The sequence below is a fragment of the Silurus meridionalis genome, chromosome 19, assembly GCF_014805685.1.
Source record: "Silurus meridionalis isolate SWU-2019-XX chromosome 19, ASM1480568v1, whole genome shotgun sequence".
NCBI classification, from domain to species: domain Eukaryota; kingdom Metazoa; phylum Chordata; class Actinopteri; order Siluriformes; family Siluridae; genus Silurus; species Silurus meridionalis.
This window is the reverse complement of record NC_060902.1, coordinates 808296-826144: the sequence shown is the minus strand read 5'-3', so window position 1 is coordinate 826144 and position 17849 is coordinate 808296. Positions and strand designations below refer to the sequence as shown.

At 42.0% G+C, this 17849-nt stretch overlaps 1 protein-coding gene across 1 annotated transcript in view; it reads left to right on the top strand.

The window, feature by feature from the left end:
• The window catches only part of calcoco1b (calcium binding and coiled-coil domain 1b), a 12032-nt gene extending 1305 nt beyond the window's left edge, over nucleotides 1–10727 (top strand). The window contains exons 2-14 of the mRNA XM_046875327.1: nucleotides 408–587; nucleotides 897–999; nucleotides 2084–2292; nucleotides 3327–3539; nucleotides 3928–4076; nucleotides 5098–5167; nucleotides 5254–5508; nucleotides 5660–5785; nucleotides 8520–8582; nucleotides 8654–8747; nucleotides 8949–9070; nucleotides 9518–9582; nucleotides 10072–10727. Coding sequence (XP_046731283.1) covers nucleotides 450–587; nucleotides 897–999; nucleotides 2084–2292; nucleotides 3327–3539; nucleotides 3928–4076; nucleotides 5098–5167; nucleotides 5254–5508; nucleotides 5660–5785; nucleotides 8520–8582; nucleotides 8654–8747; nucleotides 8949–9070; nucleotides 9518–9582; nucleotides 10072–10099 — 1635 coding nt within the window. The 5' untranslated portion in view covers nucleotides 408–449 and the 3' untranslated portion in view covers nucleotides 10100–10727. The remainder of the gene's footprint in view (nucleotides 1–407; nucleotides 588–896; nucleotides 1000–2083; nucleotides 2293–3326; nucleotides 3540–3927; nucleotides 4077–5097; nucleotides 5168–5253; nucleotides 5509–5659; nucleotides 5786–8519; nucleotides 8583–8653; nucleotides 8748–8948; nucleotides 9071–9517; nucleotides 9583–10071) is intronic.
• Nucleotides 10728–17849: the final 7122 nt, after the last annotated feature.

The following is a 17849-nucleotide window of genomic DNA, read 5'->3' as shown; positions in this document are numbered from 1 at the left end:
TGTTTAGAATGTTCCAGATTCCCAGGCTATCAGTGTGCTCTTTCTGGCTGTTGTGTACTGGAAAGGTGTTGAGAAGATGACGAAGACATGTTCCAGTAGGAAAATAAGTGTTTCATTCCTGTTTAGAACTTTAATAAGTTCTTGTTTTACATTAAAGCAGCTGTAAACACACTTCATTTTCTCTCAAAGTTTGGAAAGAAATGTTCTTTTGTGAAAATGTCAGAACCTCTGAAAGTTACGCAGTGCTGATGCTGGAGACTCCTCTCATTAGCTAAGTGTGTGCTCTACACCCCCTTGTGAAGAAGTCATTACCATAGTGAGCGATCATAACCTGCACTACTGTCACATCTGCTGTTTTAAAGAATTAATCAAATCCAGTCACAATCCAGCTGTTTCATTTGTTCCAGGAAAGAAGCTCCTTCTCCTCTCTGAACTCTCTGAACTCTGCAATGGAGAAGGAGGAGCCTTGGAAGGTGACGTTCAGGAATGTGGCTCAGACGTATTTTCCTCAAACCAGAGTAGAATGTCGCTACAGTCTGAGCCGAGAACACAGGTGGAGCTGTCATGACTGGATCGGCCTCTTCAAGGTAATATTAACACAACTTCAACTTAGACTTCTTACAATCCTAATGTTCTGAAGGACTGAAGTCATAATCATGGCCTCAAAAGATCTAAATGATCAGGTCATGATCCTGATCTTTAAAGATTGGAAAGATCTAGCCATCCTTTCAGCCTTGAAAGATCTCAATGACCAATTTATGATTCCAAAAGATCTAAATAACCAGTTTACTTGACTGAAATCATTTCACCATTACTGTTAAAATAAAACCAGTTCTTGCAGCGTATCTGGAACTTCAGACCTGTCTGTAGATGTGTCCTGCTCTCTCTTGTCTCAGGTCGGCTGGACGTCGGTGAGAGATTATCACACGTATGTTTGGGCTCAAGCTCCTGAAGACTACACACCCGGCAAAGACGTAAACTGCTGCATCCTCTTACAGCGTACGTCAGAAAGCATGCAGTTCCTCATCAGTGTTTTCGTAAACAAATCATTTCTGCTTCAAAACTATTAGAAATGTAGTGAATCGAACGTGTGAGTCGGAGGAGAAGAAATTAATTGAGTTTTATTATTATTATTATTTATTATAATAATTACTTTTTTTCTAAATACAAACATCATCTGAAAAATTCCTTCAAGCCAAATAATAAAGAATGAATCAGTATTAAATATTGACTGATGTGAATGTACACTTTGTGAGCAAAAGTATTGGGACACCTGACTTTTCCAGCCATGTGTGCTTCTTCCTTCCACAAACTGTTGGAGACACACAAATGTACAGGAGGTCTTTGGATGCTGGAGCAGGAAATTTTCCTTCGTTCGAACTAGAAGACCCAAACCTGCTCCAGCATGACAATGCTGTGCACAAACGCCAGCTCCATGAAGATCTGCTTTCTGTGGGTTGGAAGATCTCCTTCTAAAGAGCTCCAACCCTATTAAATAATGAATGTGAACACTGACAGCACCCTCAGGCCTCCTCAGCTCAATATCATCACTACCTGACTTTACTAACACCCTTGTGGTGGAATGAATCTCTACAAATCTTCTCAAACACACTCCAAAATCTAGTGGAACATCTTCCCAGGAGAGTTGAGCTTATTATAACAGCAAATGGAGATAAATGTGGAATTTGATGTTTAAAAACAAGCACATAACAACTGTATACTCAGGTGTCCACAAACTTTTGTCCATGTAATTTAATTTCCAGTAAATCTTGGTTGCATTTTCATTTGATTTAAAAATATCAGAACATCTGCATGTGAGCACTTGGTTTTCTATTTCATAAAGAAATACAATCATTTAATCATCACAAAATAATGAACTGAATGAAAGAATGAATGAATTGAAAGCATGTAGGACCAGCTGGTTTTATGAAAATGTTCTTCACTATATTTAAGCGCCTTTTTTAAAATTTTTTATTAAGAATCTAGTTAGCATGTAGCTTTTTTTCAGATCCAACTTTGAAATGTATTAAAACCTTAATTTTAAATGCAACCTATTTATAGTTTTGTGTCTTCTGTCCCCCAGCATTGTATCTGCCAAACCCCGGGCCTGCAGCCTACCAGTTTGTATATGTAGATGATCAGGGTGAGATCTGTGCAGCGAGTCCTCACTTCACCTTCAGCGCTCCTAAACCTCTGGATGAACTGGTGACTCTGGAGGAGGAGAGAAACGGAGAGGAAGAGAGCGACGGAGACGACCTGCTGCTTGTAGTGCCGAGAGCTCAGATCCTGCAGGTCAGAACCATCAATGGAGAAAAAACTAATTGGTAAAATGTTAGTGATATTTCTCAGGTTAACTGTTCTGATGGAAAAGATTGAAACGTTGCAATGTTTCATATTTTTATTGTATTTTTTTTCTCTTTACAACCGAAAAACGCCAGTGTGTAACACAGACATATTTAAGACTAAATTGAATTTAATTGAAATGATTTACAATTCACATAAATCAACATTTATTTCCAGCGTGTGCGAGATTTCAGGTTGATGTGATTTACAGTCTTCCTTTATATTAATGGCATTTGGCAGATTTGGCTGTTATCCTGAGTGACTCACAATTTGTATAACTGAGCAGTTGACAGTTAAGGGCCTTCACCAGGGGCCCAGGATTCTTGGTGGTGCTGGGATTTAAACTAAAGACCCTTTGATCAGAATTGTTAGGTTGTGACCACTGAGCAAAAACGTTCTCACTTTCTTTACAGTTTAATGCTTAGCTTCAGTTTTTGGTGAATCAGTACAGTAATGCTGTTTTGTTCACTTTGGTGAAGAAATCGATTATTATAACAGGATACAGGATACACATACACAGTGTTCTAACTGGATTTAAAGAACTGATATAAGAAAACTTTTTAAAAATATTTTACCTTTATGTGAATAAGCCATAAAGTCATAGTGAACCATGAAGTTTCATTTCAATTATTCATTCGTTCATCTTTAGTACCTGCCTGTGGTTTATTTCAGCTATTATTTTGTTTTATTTTGTCAAAAATCGTTACAAAAATTTTATTTGCAATCAGAATAACTGCCTGAGAAACTGTTTTTTTTTTAAAGAAAAAGAAAGGAAAAACATTTTTCTCTTTAGGCCACACCCACATTAGAAAATTTAGAAATTGTTTAAATCACTGTGTTTAAACCAATAAAATTACACGTGTCCATTCCATCTAAATTTACTAAAAATAATCAGTGTAGTAAAAACATTTTTATTTTTTTTATTTTTAGACTGTAAACAAATCAAATTGCTTCTCATTTTTCTGCATTTTGCCGCTGAACAGAGCCACCTGGAAGCCTGTCAGAAAGAACTGATACTGCTACAGAAGAAGTTCAGAGAGTCCTGCATGGAGCTGGAGAAACAACAAGAAAAGAACGAGATGGAGATGAAGGACTTCGAAACGGAACGAGTTGAGATGAGGAACGAGATTAAAGACCTGAGAGAGCGACTGAGATGCAGCATGGAGAAGATTGAAAGGATGGAGGAGAAAAAAAAGGTGATTTGACAGAAGAGATGAAGCACAGGTTTATTTACAATTAGCGTAAAGTTTGTTCATATTGTTTGTTATTGTTTTTTAGCAATGTGTATATGTGTAATGAGATGTGAAAGAAGTCTTCAGTGTCAGAGCTTTTGTGAAAGTCAAAGGTAAAGCTGCAAGTTCTTCAGGACACAGGAGTTTATACTTCTTTCTTTTTTTGGTCATATTGACATTAACTTATCTCATCAACGTTAAATGTAACTGAAATGGTAAAAACTAGGAATCTGGAATCGTCGCTCAGTGCCTGTGGTGTAAGTGGAATAAATTAGGTGAGGGGAAATAATCAACACCGGTGTGGAAGCATCATCATCACACAGCATTTTACTGCTGCAGTATTTGCTTACAGGATGTTCTGAAGTCTCACGAAAACATCTCAGCAGAGTTCAGCAGCTTGTTAACAGAAAGAGCCGAAAATCACCAACGAATCAAAGATCTGGAGGAGGATGTGAGCAGCTTAGTGCAGCAGAAACAACATGCTGAAGCTGAGATAGAGAGGTGAGTTATACTGTACATCAGCCTCAAACACTACACTCTTACACATAGGGTTCTTCAGAATCCCATCTGCAGAGCTGGACCTCATCTGCAGAGCTCTTACAGTGGCCCTGTAGATAGTTTAGTTAATCACCAAATAAATAAATAAACATGTTTGATGATTCATCCTTGTCATGTTTTCGCCCAATGTAACGTACTCTGTGCAGTTTATACCCCGTGGAGCTCTACAGTCACTCATCTGCAGTAGACATGGTTCATACTTGTTTTGGATCGTGTGCCTTCCTGTTCACTATTTGAAAATTTGGTTGAAGTTCATGGGTGGAGTTTGTGTAGGTTGGTGGTCATGTGACTGTGATTTATGAATTCGGTGTTGTTCAGTGCTGGAATTCACAAAATCAGACTGAGCGAGAGTTTTGTGTTTATACCCTGTCTCCATCAATACAAGGAAACCTTCAACCCCTACATGAAGCATCTTGAGAGTCAGGATTTTATTTTGTGGAAGTCAGAGTGGCAGCGTGTGCTCGTATATCCAGTAGGTTTAAGGATCTGATAAGTACTTTAACCAGACAGCAGATAAATAATAAGCAAATAAATATGGAGAAGACAGAAGAGTTCTTAAATGTAGGTTTTTAAGATAATGTCCTATAACCAGTACAAGAGAACCTGAGAATTAAAGAACTTAAGAATGAGAGAACCTGAGAACGAGAGAATTGAAAATTAGAAGAACTGAGAAAGAAAGAAATTAGAATAAGAGAACTGAGAATGAGAGAACCTGAGATGGAAAAATCCTGAGAACGAGAGAACTTAAGAATGAATGAACTAAGAATGAGAAAATCTGAGAATAGGAGAACTGACAATATGAAAGAACCTAAGAATGAGAGAATTGAGAACTAGAGGAACTGAGAACGAGAGCGAACGAGAGGAAAACTTCTAGAAGTAATGAAAGTAATAGGCAGAAGAGCAGATTTGAGGATGTAGATGAAGTATTTGAATGACAGCTGATGTTGAATAAATGTCTGTGCAGGATGAAAGAGAGAGTCAGGAAGTTGACAACACAGAGGAAGGATGAGGAGGATGAGAGGAAGAACTTACAGGTGACTCCAGCGACAACATTAAAGCTGGTGCTCAGGATCTGTTTTTCTTCCTTTTACGATTAAAATGTTCTTATCTTGGATGTCAGATGGAGAGTAAACGTTGCCGTGAGGAGCTGCGGGTTCTTCAGGAACGTCTGGAGAACAGTGAGTGCAGTGAGGATGCGTTTCGGAGAGATCTGTGTGAACTCGGAGCGCTGCAGAGCCAGAACCAGGCCGAGCTTCATCAGATCCGACTGCAGGCGGCTCAGACCACACTGCAGCTCTCCCAGGCCAACCTAAACCTCCGAGAAGGACAAGCGGCCTGGGCTAAAGAACGCGAGAACATCAGGAAGAAGGCAGAGGTGAGAACATTAGGCAGGAACTTCCACTTCTCTGCTTCCTTAAAAACCTGATGAGTTCATTGAACTCATGTTTGACTTTTTCTTTATTTTAAAGTGTTTCATTTATTAGTGTATAAATAATTTATCTAATTTTTCGTTGTGACACGAACAGCTGGATAAGGAACGAGTCCAAAAACTGAGTCATGAGCTGCAGAAGAAAGAAGAATGGCTTCAGGAGGAGCGAACAGAGCGAGAGAAACTGGAACAGGAGCTGGGGAACGAGAAAGCGTGCAACCGGGTAAACAAATCTGTGTGACTGTGTGTGTGTGAGTGTGTGTGTGTGTGAGTGTCTATAATTAAACATTCATCATCATGTTTGGGAGGTTAAACGCACAACTCAGTTGTGTTTTTGGATGTGAGAGCACACATGATCATCAGTGTTGTGTAATACAGATTTTACAGCTGCTGCTGATCACTACAGCACTCACACAGACACACACAGACACACACACACACACACACACAACACAGCTCTCTCACAGAGCACTCTCTCATACACCCACATACACAGACACACACACACACACAACACAGCAATCGCACTACACCACTCGCACCACAGCACTCGCACCACAGCACTCGCACCACAGCACTCGTAATACAGCACTTTTCACTACAGCACTTTTCCTTTTCGCTCTACAGCACTTTTCCTTTTCCTTTTCACAGCACTTTTCACTACAGCACTTTTCGTAATACAGCACTCGCCCTACAGCACTTTTCTACAGCACTCGCCCTACAGCACTCGCCCTACAGCACTTTTCCTTTTCGCTCTACAGCACTTTTCGTACTACAGCACTCATAATACCTTTTCCTTTTCCTTTTCGCACTACAGCTTTTCGTAATACAGCACTACAGCACTACAGCACTTTTCACTACAGCACTCATAATACCTTTTCACTACAGCACTCTCACTACAGCACTTTTCGTAATACAGCACTTTTCACTTTTCGCACTACCTTTTCGCTCTACCTTTTCGCACTACAGCACTCGTAATACCTTTTCGCACTACTTTTCCTTTTCCTTTTCCTTTTCGCTCTACCTTTTCGCACTACAGCACTACAGCACTTTTCGTAATACAGCACTTTTCACTACAGCACTTTTCACTTTTCCTTTTCGTACTACAGCACTCGCTCTACAGCACTCGCACTACAGCACTCGCTCTACAGCACTCGCTCTACAGCACTCGCACTACAGCACTCGCTCTACAGCACTCGCACTCGTACTACAGCACTCGCACTACAGCACTCGTAATACAGCACTCGCACTACAGCACTCGCACTACAGCACTCGTAATACAGCACTCGCACTACAGCACTCGCACTACAGCACTCGTACTACAGCACTCGCACTACAGCACTGCACACAGCACTCACTACAGCACTCGCACTACAGCACTCGCACTACAGCACTCGCACTACAGCACTCGCACTACAGCACTCGCACTACAGCACTCGCACTACAGCACTCGTAATACAGCACTGCACTACAGCACTGTAATACAGCACTCACCACAGCACTCACACCACAGCACTCACTACAGCACTACAGCACTCGCTCTACAGCACTCGCACTACAGCACTCACTACAGCACCTCGTAATACAGCACTTTTCGTAATACAGCACTACTTTTCAGCACTTTTCGCTACAGCACTCGCACTCGCTCTACCTTTTCGCACTACAGCACCTCACTACAGCACTTTTCCTTTTCACTTTTCACAGCACTCGTAATACAGCACTGTAATACAGCACTACTTTTCAGCACTTTTCGCTCTACAGCACTACCTTTTCACTTTTCGCTCTACAGCACTGCACTACAGCACTACCTTTTCACTACAGCACTTTTCCTTTTCTACAGCACTCGTAATACAGCACTTTTCGTAATACAGCACTTTTCCTTTTCACAGCACTCGCTCTACAGCACTCGCTCTACCTTTTCGCTCTACCTTTTCCTTTTCACAGCACTTTTCGCACCACAGCACTTTTCACTACAGCACTTTTCGCTCTACAGCACTACCTTTTCGTACTACAGCACTCGACTACAGCACTCGTACTACAGCACTTTTCGCACTACCTTTTCCTTTTCACAGCACTCGCTCTACAGCACTTTTCGCTCTACAGCTTTTCGCTCTACCTTTTCCTTTTCCTTTTCGCTCTACAGCACTTTTCGCTCTACAGCTTTTCGCTCTACAGCACTACCTTTTCGCACCACAGCACTCGCTCTACAGCACTCACTTTTCGCTCTACCTTTTCGCTCTACAGCACTTTTCACAGCACTTTTCACTACAGCACTCACTCTACAGCACTACAGCACTCGCTACAGCACTCGTACTACAGCACTCGCACTACAGCACTTTTTACAGCACTCGCTCTACAGCACTACAGCACTTTTCCTTTTCACTACAGCACTCACTCTACAGCACTACAGCACCGCACTACAGCACTCACTACAGCACCTTTTCCTTTTCGCTCTACTTTTCACAGCACTTTTCACTACAGCACTCACTCTACAGCACTACTTTTCACTTTTCGTACTACAGCACTCACTCTACAGCACTCGCACTCGCTCTACAGCACTCGCTCTACAGCACTCGCTCTACAGCACTCTACAGCACTCGTACTACCTTTTCGCTCTACAGCACTGCACCACAGCACTCGCTCTACAGCACTTTTCACAGCACTCGCTCTACAGCACTCTTTTCGCTCTACAGCTTTTCCTTTTCGTACTACAGCACTCGTAATACAGCACTCGTACTACAGCACTCGCACTACAGCACTCGTACTACAGCACTCGCACTACAGCACTCGTAATACAGCACTCGTAATACAGCACTTGCTCTACAGCAGTTGCTCTAAAGCACCCGCACTACAGCACTCGCACTACAGTACTTGTGATACAACACTCACACTACAGCTCTCGTAGACATAAAAGAAATTTAGCCTGATGTGGCTGTGTGTTGTGTGTATTTTCTCAGGAGCTTCGTGCGAGTGTCAGAGCCATGCAGAAGGAGCGAGAGCAACATCAGCTGGAGAAACAGGTAAAGTTCTTTCCTGGTGGTTTGGTGTCAGTTCACAACTGGATGCTGTATGTGTGTTTATTCCCCAACAGGAGCTCCTGGATCATATCCGAGTGTTCCGGCTGCGCATGGAGAGCGATCGGGATGCAGCGTGGAATAAAATGGATTCTGACAGCAGGATTTTGGGTCGGTCTTTACACTAAATCTGCATTTATACATTAATTGTAGAATAAATAGCATTAATCAATCAGTGTGGTAATGGATAAATTCTAACTGTTTAAAATGAAGAATATATTTATAATCTGAACCCTGGAACACTGGAACACTGCTGTGTCTGTCCAGGTAATTAATATATCAATTAATCACTTTATTGTTCTGTGTGATTAGAGAACAGTGATGACGCAGCTTTGGCTGTGCAGAAATCCGACTTTAATGGAGAAGAAGATGGTGAAACAGTGAACCTGCTGCAGACGGAGGAAGAGAAGGAGGAATCACACAGCAGAGACACGGTTATCTAATAAATATTAATAAAACCTTTAGCATGCTGTAAACGTGTCAGTGCATACAGATGCCAAATTACGATGATAGCTATGACGTGATGATCACAATATGAGAAAATTGTAAACATATTTCAAGTTTCGGACGCCAGGGAATGCAGCGTAAGGATTCTTGGTGTGGACTCAGTTTTGTTGCAGTTATTTAGACAATAATATCTGTATGTTGTTATTTTTAGAGGACAGTAAATCAGTACTGCTTTAAAGCTGCACATTTCTATAGTTTTGTTCCTTCAGATATAATAAAATGGTTGCTGATATGTGAGGGGTGCACTTACTTTTGTATACTCACTTTTGTGAGAGACTGTATATCCATAATTATATATATGATTATACAATTTGTTTAGGGGTGAAACTTATAGTCTTTTTAATTCATCAATCAATTGTTTTTGTGTCTTTAAGGATGTGGAAGATGATCTGGAGAAGGAACCACACACTCGATCTGAGATCCCAGAGAGCACACTGAGGTACACTTTCTAATTAAAGAGAAAAATTCAACACATAATTGTTTACTTCCGACCATGTGCTCAGTTTTCTGAACCTGTGGGCAGTGGGCGTGGCTGGAACATGGGAACTCGATCATTAGTGGGGTGAAAATACTTTTGAACATGTAGTGTTACCAGGTTTATGATTTATATTGCTGTTGGCCACGCCCACTTAGATGATGTCACTTAAATGCATGTTGTTTCTAACAGGCTAAAATACAGCTGATGTGCACAAAGAAAGAGAGAAAAAGAGTGAGAAATGATCAAAGGGAAAAGAACTGGGATACCGGATAAGAGATAAAAAAAAGGAATAAAAAAAAGAGAGAAGAAAAGAGAATTCTTTTTTATACTCATTCTGAAAAAAGAGAATGTGAAAAGAAAAATGAGAGCAGTGCAGATGTGAGAAATACAGGGTGTGAGGGGAAAATATAAAAGGAAAGACCTTATTCAGGGTGTGTGTTTTCCCTGCAGTGAACTCTCTGATGCCCCCTTGTGGTGACATGCAATCACGACACGCAGCAAATCTCAGAAGAAAACCTGATGCTGCTGCTTGTTAATACAGCAGGGACACATCAACACATCATGTGCTAGAGAGGAGTGTAACGTTTCATAAACAGAATTGTGCAATCTTACTGTGTGTGTGTGTGTGTGTGTGTGTGTGTGTGTGTGTGCGTGCTCTATTTATTTCCTGAATGTGTGTAAGAGTTTTTCACTTGCTAAATTAGGGTTTTTGAATTTATTTTCACTTTAGAAATTTAATCAAATCCAAGTTTCACTGCACATTAAACTGGAATCAGACTAAGAAGGTGCACAGCAATATCCCGCTATTTCATTAGCATGGAGTTAGCGTATAATCAGTTGGGGTGTAACAATCATAATCAGCTATTATATAAATCCAGAGCTGGTGTGGGAAAGACATGAGTGTAAAAGCGAACTGGTTTATTATTACATTTCACTCGTTGGTTGTGTAGAATTTTTTGGAGAATTTTAGATCTGAATTTTGGATCGTGTAAACCTGAGCTGTTCGAGTCGTATCATCCTGTAATCACTGCCTGAACTCATTCACAAAGAAGTTTCAAATACTTTCTTTCTGAATGCAGTTTTTAATAAAATGGTTTATTCATTGATGCTGAGTTTTTCACTGTGACACTTTCCATACTGAGATTTACACAAACCATGCAGGGGAAAGAGAAAAAGAAGAGAAAAAAAGAGTGAGGGAGAGAGAAAAGAGTGAGGGATAGAGTAATAAGAGAGAAGAAAAGAGTGAGGGAGAGAGAAGGAGAGAGTGAGGAGAGAGAGAAGGAGAGTGAGGAGAGATAAAAATTGAGGATAGAGTAATAAGAGAGAAGAAAAGAGTGAGGGAGAGAGAAGGAGAGTGAGGGAGAGAGAGAAGGAGAGAGTGAGGGAGAGAGAAGGAGAGAGTGAGGGACAGAGAAGGAGAGAGTGAGGAGAGAGAGAAGGAGAGAGTGAGGGAGAGAAGGAGAGGTGAGGGAGAGAGAAGGAGAGTGAGGGAGAGATAAAGAGTGAGGATAGAGTAATAAGAGAGAAGAAAAGAGTGAGGAGAGAGTGAGGAAGAGAGAAGGAGAGGTGAGGGAGAGAGTGAGGGAGAGAGAAGGAGAGAGTGAGGGAGAGAGAAGGAGAGGTGAGGAGAGAGTGAGGAAGAGAAGGAGAGAGTGAGGAGAGAGAAGGAGAGAGTGAGGAGAGATAAAGAGTGAGGGATAGAGTAATGAAGAGAGAAGAAAACAGTTAGGAAGAGAGAAGGAGAGTGAGGAGAGAGAAGGAGAGAGAGTGAGGAAGAGAGAAGGAGAGTGAGGAGAGAAGGAGAGTGAGGAGAGAGTGAGGAAGAGAGAAGGAGAGAGTGAGGGAGAGAGAAGGAGAGAGTGAGGGAGAGAGTGAGGGAGAGAGAAGGAGAGAGTGAGACTTTGATTTGCTTTTAAAAATTACTTATTAAATCAATTACAATACTAAAGAAAAGATCATAAGAATAGAAAAAAGATCACATCAACAAAGCGAAAGATGAAAGTCTTCTACATCTTATTCTGATACAATCTAAACTCATCTCTAAGACACACAGCAGCACTAACATGAGGATTAATAACAGAAACATGAGCATTAACACCAGTGGCTCCTTTTAAAAGTCTCCACTGTAAATCACCTGGTTTTTAGTCAGTGGTTTATAAAGAACCTTCCAGATTCATTTTCATCTCCCAGTTTGAGTTTCTCTCTTCAAACATGATCAGTTTTAGCACATAGTGATGTTCTAAACATTCATTTAACAAAACATTTCTACATTCTTTTAACATTGAGTTCATCCAAATCCTGCAATCCATCAAGTTTCAGCAAAACCCAGACGTATCTTTTAAATCAGGTCTCCAAGGTTGGAAAAGAATATGTGGTATCTGGAGTTAGATTTCCTTCCTCATATCTTTTTAGAAGAACCTGCTCTTCAGCTGTTAGTCTCTTCATCCAGAGCTCCATGATTGTTAAAGTATGACATTTTGACTTTTGACCCAGCAGGGATGTCACTGCAGTAATGTCCTTTAATCCAGGACCAGTCACATTTACTATATGTTTCAACTTTACAGTCGTAGTTTCACACAGACTCTGGGAAAGATTTAACACTCGATCTGTAATGTCCAAACGGTTTCTTTAACTATGGGTTCCTCCAGTAGCCAGAACAAAGAACCAGCGTTTTTTTATCTTCTAATTTTAAAAGTTTTAAATAGTCTCTGATAAAAGCAGGGTAATCTATCCAGGTGCATCTGATCCTGATCCATGAGGAACACAGACATGCCCAAGCCGAGACCATCAGCTCTTTAAAGAAAAGCTTCTGCAACATTCCTCCATACCAAGTCCTCAGAGCCTTTTAAAAGTTTTTGAATGAACTGGAACCTGAAGGTAGCAGTTTTCACAACAAGGGCTCAATGTCCATAGAATACAACACCACCGACAAAACACAACCTGCCTTGAACCTCTCTATCTGTAAAAGCAGCTCTCAAACCCCAATGATCTTCAATCCGCTTTCAATGTCTTGGTACATCACCTTTAATCATTCCAATAAAAGTCAAACCAAATCCAAAGCATTAATTGTACTCCATAGGTACTGATGTTCTACACGATCAAAACCTTTTCCCTGATCAATCAAAATAAAACCCAAATCTAGGCCAGGATGATTAGACACTTGTAAAATGTCCCTAACAGGACAGATGTTATAATAATAATAATAATAATTTAACCTTTATTCGTCCCACCATAATACATATATCCATAATAACACCATATCCATAATACATCTGCCAGACACACAATAAGTCTGATCTGATGGATGATTTGCCTCATCACATTTTTTTATCTATTGGCCTGAGTTTTAGAGAAGATTTTTTAATTAGAACAAAGTAGACACCCTGGTCGCCAGTTCTTTATCTCCTGTAGGTCGCCCTTTTTGGGCAGCAAAGTACCCACAGCCCTCCTGCAGCTCAGAGGGAGTGAACCCATTAGCCAGGATCTCATTAAGCACAGCCATGAGATCTTCCTCAGCACTCCCCAAAATCTTTAGTAAAACTCAACCAGAGGCCATCAATGCCTGGAGCTTTGTCAGGTTTCATGTCTTTTACGGCACTAATAGAAGTTTGTGTCCAGAGAGAGGATTGTCAATGTTTTCCTTCGAGTCCTGTAAGACGTTGGGTAGACCTTCAAAAAAACTGGCAGACAATTCCTCATCCTCTTATATTCACTCGAATAAAACTCAGCATAGAATTGCAAAGGTGACTGGGTCTTTCAGGTCCTGCTGACTTTCAGAGGTAAAGAGTGAATAATTCAGATCTGACCATTCTCTTTTCTCCAGACAAAAAACATCTAGATGGAGCATCTATTTGTGTAAACATCTGAAAACAAGACCTGACCAAAGCGCCTTGTGTTTCCTTTTAGGATCAGCTCAGTGTTGTGTGATGTAGCTCAGTGTTGTGTGTTGTAGCTCTGTGTTGTGTGATGGAGCTCTGTGTTGTGTGTTGTAGCTCTGTGTTGTGTGATGGAGCTCTGTGTTCTGTGTTGTAGCTTAGTGTTGTGTGATGTAGCTCAGTGTTGTGTGTGTAGCTCTGTGTTGTATGATGTAGCTCTGTGTTGTGTGATGTAGCTCTGTGTTGTGTGATGTAGCTCAGTGTTGTGTGTTGTAGCTCTGTGTTGTGTGATGTAGCTCAGTGTTGTGTGATGTAGCTCAGTGTTGTTTGATGTAGCTCAGTGTTCTGTGTTGTAGCTCTGTGTTGTGTGATGTAGCCTGTGTTGTGTGATGTAGCTGTGTTGTGTGATGTAGCTCAGTGTTGTGTGATGTAGCTCAGTGTTGTGTGATGTAGCTCTGTGTTGTGTGATGTAGTTCTGTGTTGTGTGATGGAGCTCTGTGTTGTGTGTTGTAGCTCTGTGTTGTATGATGTAGCTCAGTGTTGTGTGATGTAGCTCTGTGTTGTGTGATGTAGCTCTGTGTTGTGTGTTGTAGCTCTGTGTTGTGTGATGTAGCTCAGTGTTGTGTGATGTACTTCAGTGTTGTGTGATTGAGCTTTGTGTTGTGTGATGTAGCTCAGTGTTGTGTGATGTAGCTCTGTGTTGTGTGATGTAGCCTGTGTTGTGTGATGTAGCCTGTGTTGTGTGATGTAGCCTGTGTTGTGTGATGTAGCTGTGTTGTGTGTGTAGCTCTGTGTTGTGTGATGTAGCTCTGTGTTGTGTGATGGAGCTCTGTGTTGTGTGATGTAGCTGTGTTGTGTGATGTAGCTCTGTGTTGTGTGATGTAGCTCAGTGTTGTGTGATGTAGCTCAGTGTTGTGTGATGTAGCTCAGTGTTGTGTGATGTAGCTCAGTGTTGTGTGATGTAGCTCTGTGTTGTGTGATGTAGCTCAGTGTTGTGTGATGTAGCTCTGTGTTGTGTGATGTAGCTCTGTGTTGTGTGATGTAGCTCAGTGTTGTGTGATGTAGCCTGTGTTGTGTGATGTAGCTCAGTGGTGTGTGATGTAGCTCAGTGTTGTGTGATGTAGCTCAGTGTTGTGTGATGTAGCTCTGTGTTGTGATGTAGCTCTGTGTTGTGTGATGTAGCTCTGTGTTGTGTGTTGTAGCTCTGTGTTGTGTGATGTAGCTCAGTGGTGTGTGTTGTAGCTCTGTGTTGTGTGATGTAGCTCTGTGTTGTGTGATGTAGCTCTGTGTTGTGTGATGGAGCTCTGTGTTGTGTGTTGTAGCTCTGTGTTGTGTGATGGAGCTCAGTGTTGTGTGATGTAGCTCTGTGTTGTGATGTAGCTCTGTGTTGTGTGATGTAGCTCTGTGTTGTGTGATGTAGCTCTGTGTTGTGTGATGTAGCTGTGTTGTGTGATGTAGCCTGTGTTGTGTGATGTAGCCTGTGTTGTGTGATGGAGCTCTGTGTTGTGTGATGTAGCTCTGTGTTGTGTGTGTAGCTCTGTGTTGTGTGATGTAGCTCTGTGTTGTGTGATGTAGCTCTGTGTTGTGTGATGTAGCTCAGTGTTGTGTGATGTAGCTCTGTGTTGTGTGATGTAGCTCTGTGTGTGTGTAGCTCTGTGTGTGTGATGTAGCCTGTGTTGTGTGTGATGTAGCCTGTGTTGTGTGATGTAGCTCAGTGTTGTGTGATGTAGCTCTGTGTTGTGTGATGGAGCCTGTGTTGTGTGATGTAGCTCTGTGTTGTGTGTGTGTAGCTCAGTGTTGTGTGATGTAGCTCAGTGTTGTGTGTGTAGCTCTGTGTTGTGTGATGTAGCCTGTGTTGTGTGATGTAGCTCAGTGTTGTGTGATGTAGCTCTGTGTGTTGTGTGATGTAGCTCAGTGTTGTGTGATGTAGCTCTGTGTTGTGTGATGTAGCTGTGTTGTGTGATGGAGCTCTGTGTTGTGTGTTGTAGCTCAGTGTTGTGTGTTGGAGCTCTGTGTTGTGTGATGTAGCTCAGTGTTGTGTGATGTAGCTGTGTTGTGTGTTGTAGCTCAGTGTTGTGTGTTGGAGCTCTGTGTTGTGTGATGGAGCTCTGTGTTGTGTGATGGAGCTCTGTGTTGTGTGATGTAGCTGTGTTGTGTGTTGTAGCTCTGTGTTGTGTGATGTAGCTCTGTGTTGTGTGATGTAGCTCAGTGTTGTGGGATGTAGCTCAGTGTTGTGGGATGTAGCTCAGTGTTGTGTGATGTAGCTCAGTGTTGTGTGTGATGTAGCTCTGTGTTGTGTGATGTAGCTCAGTGTGTGTGATGTAGCTCAGTGTTGTGTGTGTAGCTCAGTGTTGTGTGATGTAGCTCTGTGTTGTGTGATGTAGCTGTGTTGTGTGATGGAGCTCTGTGTTGTGTGTTGTAGCTCTGTGTTGTGTGATGTAGCTCTGTGTTGTGTGATGTAGCTCTGTGTGTGTGTGTGTGTGTTGTGTGTAGCTCTGTGTTGTGTGATGTAGCTCAGTGTTGTGTGATGTAGCTCAGTGTTGTGTGTGTAGCTCAGTGTTGTGTGTGTAGCTCTGTGTTGTGTGATGGAGCTCTGTGTTGTGTGATGTAGCTCAGTGTTGTGTGATGTAGCTCAGTGTTGTGTGATGTAGCTCTGTGTTGTGTGATGTAGCTCAGTGTTGTGATGTAGCTCAGTGTTGTGTGATGTAGCTCAGTGGTGTGTGTTGTAGCTCAGTGTTGTGTGATGTAGCTCAGTGTTGTGTGATGTAGCCTGTGTTGTGTGATGTAGCTCAGTGTGTGTGTTGTAGCTCTGTGTTGTGATGTAGCTCAGTGTTGTGTGATGTAGCTCTGTGTGTTGTGTGATGTAGCTCTGTGTTGTGTGTTGTAGCTCTGTGTTGTGTGATGTAGCTCTGTGTGTGTGTTGTAGCTCTGTGTTGTGTGTGATGTAGCTCTGTGTTGTGTGATGTAGCCTGTGTTGTGTGATGTAGCTCAGTGTTGTGTGATGTAGCTCAGTGTTGTGTGATGTAGCCTGTGTTGTGTGATGTAGCTCTGTGTTGTGTGATGTAGCTCTGTGTTGTGTGATGTAGCTCAGTGTTGTGTGTTGTAGCTCTGTGTTGTGTGATGTAGCTCAGTGTTGTGTGATGTAGCTCTGTGTTGTGTGATGTAGCTCTGTGTTGTGTGATGTAGCTCAGTGTTGTGTGATATAGCTCAGTGGTGTGTGTTGTAGCTCAGTGTTGTGTGATGTAGCTCAGTGTTGTGTGATGTAGCTCTGTTGTGTGATGGAGCTCTGTGTTGTGTGTTGTAGCTCTGTGTTGTGTGATGTAGCTCAGTGTTGTGTGTTGTAGCTCAGTGTTGTGTGTTGTAGCTCTGTGTTGTGTGATGTAGCTCAGTGTTGTGTGTAGCTCAGTGTTGTGTGTGTTGTAGCTCTGTGTTGTGTGATGTAGCTCAGTGTTGTGTGATGTAGCTCTGTGTTGTGTGTGTGTAGCTCAGTGTTGTGTGTTGTAGCTCTGTGTTGTGTGATGTAGCCTGTGTTGTGTGATGTAGCTCAGTGTTGTGTGTAGCCTGTGTTGTGTGTAGCCTGTGTTGTGTGATGTAGCTCTGTGTTGTGTGATGTAGCTCTGTGTTGTGTGATGGAGCTCTGTGTTGTGTGATGTAGCTGTGTTGTGTGTTGTAGCTCTGTGTTGTGTGATGTAGCTCAGTGTTGTGTGATGTAGCTCAGTGTTGTGTGATGTAGCTCAGTGTTGTGTGATGTAGCTCAGTGTTGTGTGATGTAGCTCTGTGTTGTGTGATGTAGCTCAGTGTTGTGTGATGTAGCTCAGTGTTGTGTGATGTAGCTCTGTGTTGTGTGATGTAGCTCAGTGTTGTGTGATGTAGCTCAGTGTTGTGTGATGTAGCTCAGTGGTGTGTGATGTAGCTCAGTGTTGTGTGATGTAGCTCAGTGTTGTGTGATGTAGCTCTGTGTTGTGTGATGTAGCTCTGTGTTGTGTGTGATGTAGCTCTGTGTTGTGTGTTGTAGCTCAGTGTTGTGTGTTGTAGCTCAGTGTTGTGTGATGTAGCTCAGTGTTGTGTGATGTAGCTCAGTGTTGTGTGATGGAGCCTGTGTTGTGTGTTGTAGCTCTGTGTTGTATGATGTAGCTCAGTGTTGTGTGATGTAGCTCTGTGTTGTGTGATGTAGCTCTGTGTTGTGTGATGTAGCTCTGTGTTGTGTGTGATGTAGCTCTGTGTTGTGTGATGTAGCTGTGTTGTGTGATGTAGCTCTGTGTTGTGTGATGTAGCTCTGTGTTGTGTGATGGAGCTCTGTGTTGTGTGATGTAGCTGTGTTGTGTGTTGTAGCCTGTGTTGTGTGATGTAGCT